General features: G+C 39.2%; 1 protein-coding gene across 2 annotated transcripts in view; it reads right to left on the bottom strand.

Moving 5' to 3' along the window:
• Positions 1–12,169, bottom strand: part of SPIDR (scaffold protein involved in DNA repair) — a 195,817-nt gene that overhangs the window by 136,845 nt on the left and 46,803 nt on the right. For both annotated transcript variants that reach the window (XR_008429959.1, XM_053938390.1), the window contains exon 6: positions 7,410–7,666. Coding sequence is in view for 1 of the 2 variants with exons in the window: in XM_053938390.1 (XP_053794365.1) it covers positions 7,410–7,666 (257 nt within the window). In the remaining variant the exon portion in view is untranslated. The remainder of the gene's footprint in view (positions 1–7,409; positions 7,667–12,169) is intronic.

The following is a 12,169-nucleotide window of genomic DNA, read 5'->3' as shown; positions in this document are numbered from 1 at the left end:
AACTGTCCATCCAGTTTCTCTTCTTACCAGGGAACCATTCTCAGATGCAGTTGTAACTCAGCTTGGCTGGGTGGCCTACATGAGCCATGCTAGAATAGGTAGATGCCAGCTCAGCTAGGCTTAGAAATGCAGCAGTAAAATGCATTTTCAGATTGCTTGTTAAAAAGTCTTGCATGCACGAGTCTGCATCTGCACTCCGTGGTCGGACTGTAGCAATACACTCCACAGTTAGTAGCTCAAACACTTGTTTGCTGAAAGAAAACTGTTCAACGTGAGTGTTCTCCTACTTCATTCCCTCCACAGATGCCAGCCAGAGAAATATGTTTTATCTGTTCAAAGTGCAAGAAAGTGTTAAAGTACCTGCAGAAGAGAGCAGCTATTATTGGCTTAAAGCCTAATTTCCCCTTTTTTTCCTGAACAGGGCAATTGTTCTGTCCAGTCAATCAGTTCCTACTCTTCTGCGAGCCCACTACTGTTACATCTATGGCAGGAATGCTTGCAGCATGAAGGAAAGAAAGCAAGTTTCTGATTCCATGGCTACTGCACACAACAGCAAGACATCATTCCTGTTTCAGGCCTGATATGACTACCAGGAGGGTTCCACTGATGCTCACAATTTCATTACTAATTTGCTGACCATGACTGCATTAGGATACCACTTATCACGAAGGTCCATGAAAAGTAAAACTCTGACTTTCCTTAGTAGCCCTCTGTGCTACGTGCACTGATATTTATTAACCATCATCTTTCCATTCACATTCCAAATGTGGTTAAAAAGTTTAAACAGAAAACATCATAAAGCAATTTACATCTGCTTGGTTGCAGAACATAAAATATAACTAAGAATGCATTTATGAGAGGCTCTCAGCTGGTCATCAGAAATGTTGTTTTTATACTGTTTCATAGCTTATGAAATTAGAAAGCACAGTTCAAGGACATGCCATGCACAAAAAGACTTTGTGTGGCCAGAGCAACAGTTGGTAATTTATGGTTTGTTTCTTTCAAAAAGGTAGAAACAAAGGAGGTTAAACACCAGTGCAACCCAGGAGGATCAACCCCCTTTTTAGTTCAAACACATAAAGCAAAGGAAAAGGTGATTTCTGGTACACAAGGTAACAGATTTGCTGACAACAGCATTTGAAAACTACTCATTCCTTCCAAAACAGTACAGGTGCCCACACTGTAAAACACTTGTGCATGTACTGGGTCATACTGTGAACTGTACAGAGTCAGAGCCACTCCTGGCTGGGCAGTAAGAGGTAAGCCAACATCTGGGGGTATGTGTATAAAATTGGCAAATATATTTTGATTATTAATGTATCAATTCTGTAACCAAGGGAACTGACAAACTATTTTATTGAAATAATAAAAACTAGTTTAGGACGTATACTTTCCTGACCAGCACTTCAAACTTGCCCCCTAATGTTTTAATATGAGCAAATTGAACACATTTGGCAAATCGTTAATGTAAATGCTGTTTGGTGAAGTCAAGCTGCTCAGATGCAATCTCTACTGACCAAAACCTTTTTATTTTTAATCACAAAACTTCCAGTACAACTATTTTGTTCCTTTAATTCCCTGAAGGCAGACAGATTTAAAAGCAGCAATTCATGTCCTATTTCCATACTGAATCTGAGCTGGTTGAAATACTGTATTTAAAACAACATATTGCCTTTACTGTCCATGTCCAACAATATCCACATGAAAAACAGCTTTGATGACTGTAAGAAAGCTCAGCATCCTGTACAGCAGGTTCTGGTAGTTGCCCTTCCCACAAACTTTAACAGCAAGACTGAAGAGTTTTGTGACTGCTATGACCAAAAAGTAATACTGAGCCTGATCTGTGACTTCCAGGCTGGTTCCTATCTCCCAGCTCCAATGAGGTTAATAGAAAGCAATAAGAAAAGAGCATTAGTGAGTCTGCTGTGTTTTGAAAAATAATTTTTAATCTTTCTGAAGTGTTGGAGATCTCTTTGTGTTTATTAATTAATATTTTCATTCAGCAGGGCACTTACCAAAAATAACCCCCTATTCATTCAAGTTTACTCCTTTACAGACTTTATTTGAAGTCAACACGCTTTACTGAGTTGCCTCCTCGTACACAGTATACACAGGACTCCATATAATTCAAAACAAATATATATCCCCATGTCAAAACTGGGCAATTTCCACCTTCTCTCGTTTCAAAGCAAGGAGAAATCTTCTCTCCTACTTTCACATTAACTGGTGAAGTAACTGACACTCAGCTGTCCCTTTCCAATCCTTTTCACTTCACAGGGCACTTGCTAAAGAAATAAAAAAGGCTCCATGACTCATGTTCAAATTGCCAGTGGCCAGGGTCCCCAGGTCCCTTTCTGCAGCCCTGCCTTCCAGTAAGTCATTCCCCAGTCTGTACACACCACCAGGATTATCCTGTCCCAGGTGCAGAATCCGGCACTTGCCCTTGTTAAACTTCGTGCAGTTGGGGATTGCCCAGTCCTCTCATTTGTCGAGGTCTCTCTGCAGGGCCTCTTTGCCCTCAAGAGAGTTGACAGCTCTTCCTAATTTAGTATAATTGGCAAACTCACTTAGTATCCTTTAAGTCCTGTATCCCAGTGGTTAATGAAGATGTTAAAGAGAACTGGGCTGAGGATGGAGCTCTGCAGAACCCCACTGGTGACCTGACCCCAGCCTGATGTGACCCCATTCACTGTAACCCTTTGTTCCTGACTTGTGAGCCAGCTGCTCACACATCACTCCACATGGTTATCCAGCTGGGCGCTGGACATTTGGTCTGGAAGGTACTGTGGGAGACACTACCAAAAGTTTTGCTTTTGAAGTCCAAAAAGATCACATCTACTGGCTTTTCTAGATCAGCTAGGTGGGCTACCCTGTCATAGAAGGGTTTACAAGTAGGACTTCTTCATGAAGCTGTGCTGGCTGTGACCAATGACAAACACAGAGCTTTTTTCCCCCATTAGCACCAAACATTTGGCCCAGTGAAACTATCCACACTTTCTAGAAGAGAAAATACATTTTAACTTTCTCTAAGGGCAAAATAATTTTACTGTGTACACTGCCAGTGGTGATAAGTGTTACATCTGTACTGCAGCCATGATTGTCTTCATTTATATTTTCCTAATCCAACAAGAAATTCACTAGCAAAGAAAAGTTAAATAGTTATAGAAATAGTTAAAATTAGCATAAGAACATGACCATCCAAACGGCTAGTCAGTTGTTGTTACACCCTCATGCCACTTGTGGATGTATGTAAGAAAGAACAGTCCAAATTTTAGAGTAAAAGTCTGCTTCATTTGTGCCAGCTCCCTCTTCCCTTGGCAATTTCCTTTATTTTCAGGACCTCAGTTGGCCTCATGTGACAACTGGATTTCATTATACTGCACATAGCACCAGGACATTCTGTAATTTTTTCCTCTTTTGATAACTAAAGTTAATTTTAGCTGATCAGATTTGTATGTGGTCTGCATACAAGATAATTTTAAAATAAAATCTTGGGAAGTCCTGTTTCTCTTGAACTATAAACAGCCACTCAAGTATTAAAAAAACCAAACAAAAAGATAAAGCTTATTCTTCACAACTATAAGCTCTTGCAACAGATTTAGACGTAGAGTTAACATTTTATAATTTAAGATATTTATTTCCTACAATGAACCTCAGACTTTTTGTTCAGATGGAAATAAAATCTTAATGGAAAAAGTAAACAATTCAGAAAATGTTTAAGAAAGTTTTACTTGTAGACAAGAGAAGCTGAGTACATGCATTTTGAGTTTTCTTCTCTACAAATACTGAATTAACCCAGTTATTTGTCTAATCCGTGTTTTAAATGTTAAAACTTCCAATACTCTACATCTATCTGTTCCTTCACACAGAAACCTTGAAAGAATTGGAACTAATACACTTTAGACATTTCACTCCATAGCATTAACATGGATTTCAAATGTAACAAGAAGAGCTTGAAAAGTGTTCTTTGCAATATATACTCTCTCCCCTCAGGTTTACAAATCATTCGCATAATTTTCCCATGAAGTGCTGACCCAAGCTGAGAAACGGAAGCTTTGGGATGGAATAAAAGGGCAGGAGCATGCAAACCCAACACCTCTTGACCAGATCACCACAGCTATTCTTCTCAGTACCAGGGACCACTAGTAGCACCTAATTCTCAACTCAGTAGCTCACAGGTGCAGTACAAGGCCATGGATCTGGCAGCACACCGGCAAAAATTATATATTCCCACTGCATCCATCAACAGTCTCATTTAAATAGAGGAGGGCAAATACACTACCATATAATTTACCAGTATTATATCCATCCAGTTTACCAGTATTATATTCATCCAGGAGGATGTCCCTAGCAGTGGCATTGATGGCTGTGAGCGAGAGATGATCTGCTTTGCTTCCAGTGTGACAAACTGACATCTCCTACAGCACAGCTCTTCAGAGCCACTAGAACCCCTGAAGGACAAACCCCACCATCCAGACTACTTGCTTTCCCCTAGGGACCATGGTAGAAAGAAGAATAATCTTTATTTGGGACACTTTTGAAAACAAAAACTAACATTACAGGAGATACAAGAAATCATATGAGAATTTGGCAGTAGATATGGTGGGGGAGAAATTGCTTCCACCATATCATTCTGGTCTTCAGACACCAATTGTTTTCCAAAACCCCACTTAACCCTTATCAGAGGAGAATTGCAACATGCCCCTTCACATCTGGCTCATCAGCAGCATCACTGTATATTGTGCATGTTGATTTGTGGACATAGATGGGCTTCTCATTTTATTCACACTCAAAGGTGTTGAATTTACAGTCCAATTTCCAATGATAGGATCACAAAAAATTATTTTAATCATCCATAATTAGCTTATTCCTGAAGATTTCTGTTGCTTTGGTTGCACCTCTTTTTTTTTTTATTGTATGACAATTGCATCTGTAATAGGATCAAGCAAACAATACCCTTTCCTCCCATCCAGGCAACTACCCATTTCCATTTTAGTACCAGGAGGTTTCCAGGAAGATGGGACAGTAGAAAGGAATTTATCTGAATTTTTCCAGAGACTGTTATGGCTCTTTCCTTTGGTTTGATTTTTGCTTGGGATTTGGGGGTTTAGGGGGGATATTTTAGGGAGGTTTCTTTGAAATTGCACAGAAAAATGTACCCACTGATGTAACAGAGGCATAGCTCCAATCAGGCAATGCAAATATAAACACAGATTGCAGCATAAGTATGATTTCTACAGAAAATATAAGCAAAAATTTCTTGTAAATATTCTACTTTTGAAGATAGATTTACACATGTCAAACAGCAAAGAGACATAAAAATAGAAATATTTTCTATTTTCTTTAAAGGGGAAACAAAATGGCAGGAGACCTACTCTAGCTACATCAGGACTCCTCCATGCAATAAGCATACACAATACAGTCTGGATTTGGAGTTGAACCGACTGCACAGGAATTCACACAGGAAGATGGCAGCTCTACACCTGCACCATCTCTGCTCAGCCCAGGCTTCCCTAGGCATTGGCCTGGAGAAAGAGAGCCCAGCTAAGCAGAGACTCGTGGCTCTCTTCCACCTACTGAGCAGTTCCAAATGGTCCATCTGAGTGGGAGCTCAGGGGCCAGATCCAGCTTCAGGATGATTCCCCTGCTCACTGCTCTTTCTGCTGTGGCCTCGATCTGCAGCAGAGGTAGGAAGGAAGGAGAAATGACAAGGCCACGACTGCTTTGTAGCTTTTAGCTATTTAACCACAAAGAAGGGATTGTCACTCGATCAATCAAGAAGCTGACAAACCTTTCCCCAAACTGGCCTTCAATCCACAGCACTGAAAACCTGTGCTTTCCTATTGAGGATGCAAACTTACATCCACTGTTATCACATCAATGAAAATGTTCTCTGTCAGCAGTAAAAGGAAGGATGGGAGAGACACATGGAATTAATGCCCTGAACAGGAAGACAGAAAAGATGACAATTACCTGGATGAGCAAAATAACTAGATAAACAACACTCATAACTAAGGAATTTCCTGCCTGCTTCCCTGTTCCCAAAGGAATCCAAAGTGGAACCACAGGATGGAAGACAAAAAACCCTGTAAGCTCTGTTCCTCTGGCCACTCCAGATAGATTACATTCTATATAATTGTGGAGGGTTTGGTCTTGTTGTTTTCTTTGTTTTTAAAGCAATCTATTCTGTTATACACTTGTGTCAGAGTATCTTTCCCATAAAACACTTTTTGCATTTAGACTACTGATAATAAAGGACATCAAATGAAGCTGGAATTTAGAAAAAGACAAACACACTAATGGTAATAAACAGCTCAGGAACTGCTTAAAACTGGAAGAGCACCTGGGCAAAATACGACTGTATACTTCTCCTGGTTTTATTACATTCACAAATACTTGCTTTCGGCCGCTATAAGGCATTTTTGGGGGTTACAGCTTTGGTCTGACCTACTACAGCTGTGTATGCATGTTTTCTAAAGTAACAAGAAATACAGCTTGATTGCACAAGCAAAGCACTTAAAAGTATAGAGATCCTCAGTAATTAGGACTTCCAAAGCTGTTTCTTCAGACAGCATTTTGAAATAGCCAAGAATATTTTAGAGAAATATAAGGTATGCCTATTAACTAAAGATTTACTTTTTAAGTAATTGATTGATTACTGTACATAGATTCAGCTGTAAGAGATGCACATTGTTAAAACAATAGGGATGTATAGCAGCACCATCTGTAATTGTGGTCTCCACAGCTTGAGACACATCCTCACATTTACCATTTAAGTTAACACAACTTTCATTAATTCAAAATAGGAAGTGACCATTTCTGCACTGTAATTAGCTAGAACATCAGGCTTCAACTGCTCCATCTCAGGCTACTTTCTTTCAGCAGTTACATATTTTTCTAATGTATTTAACTTAGTCACAGACATTTAAATTTCACCTTAAGAATATATCCTCCCATTGCCTACATAATGCTCTGTCCTAGACTCTTCAGAACTATTACTCATCCACTCCTTTCCTACATTATTTTGGATAATTTTGCACTGAAAAAAAAAATCCTAAAACCTGAGGTACAGCATTTTGCAGACTTTCTTGAAATGCACAAAGCAATGAAATTATTAGAAGTTAGAATAGAAGTATTTCTACTCACACATCTCTAAGGCATTCTTAGAAGTGCAAAAACCATTTGAACAGGAGTTTAAGACTGAGAGCTTTCACCAGAGATTTTAAATGTAGTTCTTTTTGCCTTTTTTGCTTTCTTCCAGATAAGCGACATTCTTTAAGTTTTTCGTATTTGCATCTCTAACATGTTTACCCTTGAAACACACTCCAGCACTTTGGCAGGTATTGTTTTACTTACAATTTAAGAAAAAACAGCCAAAAAGAATTCCTTAAGGGAGACAGTTCATTTACCTCAGTAGCTTCCTCTTCTTGGCAGACTCGGCGGGGGCTCTGGGGGTCTTTCCCGCCTGCTTCCCCGGGGTGCGGAGAAGGGCCTGTGCTGACCTCAGCCACTCGCTGGCCGGTCGTGTTGTGACATCCCCCGTGTCCCCTCCTGACCTCGGCTGCAATCCCTTACTGGATCCTGGAGTAGCGGTCGCCAGGGTCGCCTCTCCTTCTCCCACGCTGTCATTATCGGAGGAGTACTCAGATATTTCTGTCGAAATTGCCTAAACGAATAAAGACAAACAGCTATTTGAACAGCTAATGAGGTGGTACAGCTTTATGTAGGCAGTTTTATGTTACCCAGTAACCCACAAATGGAATGCCAATTTATTAACATAACTTGGACAACTTCACTGTAAATGCACATTAATCTTTTGTCAGTCAACATCAACTCCTGAATATAAGGATCATCTCTTGAGGGACAACTGAGATGAGTAACATTTAGGTTTTTTAAATAACTAGGTCTGGAGAATCAAGCTAATGCTTTTATCTAAGGCAAGTTTTGAGGGAACTCAAGCAGGAAGAGGCTAATAAGTGACAGGGATCATGACTGGCAGCTGAAAGAAAGAGAGATTTTATATCAGGATTTGAGCAAACAGGAAGGTTAACTTCCATAGTCTGAATGGAAGGAAGAAACACATGCCTCTACTGACAGCTTGTAGCTGGCAACAAGTATGTAACCTTTTGTTAAAACATGATGTTGAACACTAAAGCAGGCCTTCATCCATATCCAGCAGGCCTATAGCCTCCCAGGAAGGTTTCAAAAGTTGAGCATAAGCTGTTGGGCTGTCTCCAGGTAGCTCCATGGACGATGGATCACTGGTCAGCAGTCAGGGCTGGGGGCCAGCAGGGCTGGAGTTCAGCCCCACAGAACCTCGCTGGAGCTCCTCTCCCAGAAACTCACAGGACACACTGAGCTCATACCACTGAGGAAAGTATGAGAGGAGAACATGTGAAGGCAGAAAAAACAACTCTGCAGAGACATGGGAGGCTGAGAAGAGGGCTGGGGGGAAATTCACCTGCTTTGGCTGAGCTTATTTTACTCCCCTCTTGGGCTCCTGCAGAAGCAGGTTAAGGCTACTGGGCTGGCTCCCTAAGGTGAGCTCTGCACAGCTGTTACTTGCATTATGTTCTCTTGACCCAGTATTTCTCAAAGTACTGAGTATTAAGCAAAAATAGTTGGAAAGTGACATTTTACCAAGTACAGAACAAAATTATCTAAATCACTGAAATAGGCAGAGGCCTAAAAAACATGAGCCGGGCTCAATCTTCAGGAGCTATTTGAAAAAAACCCAAAACAATCAAACCAACAATGTCTCTAGATTCTGGTGGGGCAGTGACAGTCCTGTCACTAGGACCACCAGCACTAGGCCAGCTCAAATAAACTGGCATGAAACTGTAGACAAGGCAAGTTAAGTAACTCAGACTGATCCCTGAAAGAACCAAAACCCCAAATGCAAAACATTAAATTTGCATTATCAATGGGAAACTGGAAAACCCCAAATGCTGACATTGCTCCAGATCATGCTGCCACAATCACAGAATAGGTCCTGAAAAAAATAAGCCCATTCCTCTGGTCAAATGCAGTAAGTAGTGCTCCACACAAGCTGTTTGACAACTGGCTCAGATAAAGACTTGACAGGCAAAAGAGGAAAGGGAGGGAAATCACAGCATTCGCTAAATTCACTAAAGCTGTTCCATGTTATTAATTAGTGTAATCATCTGAAAACAGCATTTCTCAACTGTGCACAAAAATAAGTTCAACTCTTGCCAGTTCTCTAATACATTTTTCACGTAAACGCCGAGACACTGTGTTCATGTTCCGAGAGCTTACCTAAGTACTCTGGAAACTGGAAGGACCTTTTAAAGTTATCCAGAGAAGTAGAATAGCTAAAAGAATGTAATTAATATCAGTCTGCTTTAAACACAACACAGTCAACATCTGTCCCTTGGCAACAATATTTTTCTGAAAACAAACTCCTTCCATATTGGAAATGAGCCAGAAATAAAAGATTTCAAAGACTCTGAAAGCAGTAAGCAAGCACTTCATTCTTAAAACACCATTCCAATGCACTCACTTGCTTTAGGAATGTTTTAATTTTTCTCAAATAGCTATGATATCCAGTGCACCTAAAAAAAGGATGTGAACGTGAAGTTCTCTGAGCAAGTGAAATGCAAATGAGAAAAGCCCTTGGGAAGCGCTTGCAATTAAGCATATTTTAATCCCACTGACTGTTTAAGCATTAAGAAGGTTTCCTAAATAACATTGTCTAATAAATAATTTCTGCTAATATTTATTACCATATACTTGTTTAGACTGAACTTCCCCAAAGAAACTGTACTTTGGGTTTTTTGTTTTGTTTGCTTGTTAGTGTTTTTTTGTTGTTGATGGTTTTTTAATCGGTCAGTTGGAAATTTTTCTTAAAAGAGGAAACTAAAAATGGAGAAGAAAAACAAAGAACAAAAACTTAGCCCTCCAATTCTGTACATTTTTTAACTGCAGCCATCATTAGAATTCTAGTCTAAAAGGAAAAATATTTTCAAAACACACATCAAACATGATTTTTCAAGTATCCAGTAAACAAGCTGGCAAGCCTACCAACAATATGGTGGGAGAAAGGTGGCAAAAAAAAATTATTTGATTCACTTTAAAATAATCATTGATAAATAGTGAAGAAATTGTTCATTTTTAATCAATATCTTAAACATCACGAAGAAGAATTTTTAAGAGTTCTGTTATTTTGTTGATTTTTTTAAAATAATATCCCCAGTAATATCATTAGAGTTCCAGAAGAGCACCCCGGCTAAGCAGAAAGAATTTTCAAATTAAAACTGTTTTTGTACATGGCTTATTATTTTGAAATACAGTAATTTTGGTAACAGTGGCTGACAGTACAATGCTTCCCACTACACACAGGCTCAGTTTCCCCACCTCTCTTCCTCTGACCCCTGGTCCCAATGTAATCATCCCTCATCCAGGGGATTTTCATTACTGTCTCCCAGTCCCTCCAAATACTTTGCAGTAGACTGTTCACTAAGATATACCTATATTTCCAATTATGGCCTTTCAACAACCCCCTCTTTTATATCATGCTAGCCACTTGTCTATATCCAGGGGCTGACCAAAAAAAATTCAGGGGTTGACCTCAATCTTTATCACTAAAATAATAAGCATAGTTAATTTTGTTTGATTTTAAAATAAATCTATTTTCTCTGTGACTGTGTCATCTGAAAAGCTATAAATGCTCCCCTTTTATGGCTCTTTCTTTTAAGGGAAAATTACAAGTACAAATACACAGACTATTGCCATTTTTTTCTGTCAAGGTTTGACTACAAGAAAGCAGAGAAGACACTGAATACTGTATTGGAGCATTTTTTAATCAAAACGCATCAAAAAAGAAAGAGCTCTCAAGATTAATTAATTAATGATGTATTTTTGACAGCACTCACAGGTACCAGTTAACAAAGACGATAGTACACATGTAAAAATAGAAACCCAAGTGAGAAACAGCAAATACCTTCCCAACTAAGCAGCTAAGATTGCTAAAGTATTTATATTTGCCCATATCAATTCGCATTCACTAAGAACAAAAAAATACCAAAAAACAAACCACAGAAATTCTAAAATCCTAGCCCAAATTGTTCAAACACAAAACTCTTGACTTCAGTGGAATGAAAATGGCATTCCACAAGCACATAGATTTTGCACACATGCAGCACAGAAGCTACCATGCTGTTACTTCTGTGATCAAGTTTCCCTCCCTCATCCTCAAGAGACTGGCTTCAGCTACCTCTTGCTTCACCTTGAACACTCCGTGAGTTGTCTGGCAGTACCTTGGCAATCTGCACAGTGTTTGCTTCTAAAAGGTCTGAAAAAATTACCTTTTCACTTCAATAGTAATGGAAGCAAGAAATATCTGTATTTGATAAGTTTAATAAGCACTTGATATTTCTTATCAATAAAATAGCAGCAAGTTAACATGAGAAGTGTTACATTTCCATTTGAAGTTTCCAGCTTTAGAATAGAAAGCAGAATCTGACAAAGCTTTTTGTACAAAAAGAAAGCTAACAGATCAACCCTATTAAAATAAATAATAAATCTGTATTTTTTACAGAAGGCTCTCAGACAGTGACTGCTAATCAGAGGCAAGGTGATGAGCAGCTGTGCGGGTTTCTCATCCCCCTTGTCTCTTCTCCCAAGATACATCACTCAGCGATTTCCGCAGAAAAACATCAGTATCCACACCTCACCTTTGTATTCATTAAACACTTTCACTTGTTCACTTGTCATACATTCAGTTAATATTGTAAATCTTTCCAGGTAGATATGAAGATAATTTGCAGATAAGATGCTCAATAAAAGTTCACAGATACTATGAACAAGTTTACCAGCTGAAACTATGATACTTCAGCATGCTGCAACATGTCTTAGAGACAAAAAATGGGTATCAAATTCTATATAGACATTGATATAACTTTTTGCAGATGGAGGTCACTTAGTCTGTCATTTCCTTCCCTAAATAACAGAAATTTCTTACCTCCTATTATCCTACCACTGCCTAGCTCAAATGGCAGAACTAACAGGGTTTCTCAGAGCACCCTTAGGGAACCAGGCTTTCTCAAAGTCACAGAGCCAAGTTATATCAGAAACAGAAACAGTATTTCAGAGTTTCAGACTCTGGTCACCATGCATACAGAGTAAAATTAATCTTGTGGCATCTCCTTCC

Source organism: Vidua chalybeata, chromosome 1 (assembly GCF_026979565.1).
Source record: "Vidua chalybeata isolate OUT-0048 chromosome 1, bVidCha1 merged haplotype, whole genome shotgun sequence".
NCBI lineage: Eukaryota > Metazoa > Chordata > Aves > Passeriformes > Viduidae > Vidua > Vidua chalybeata.
The sequence above is the reverse complement of the archived record's forward strand: the minus strand, read 5'-3'. Positions and strand labels throughout refer to the sequence as shown.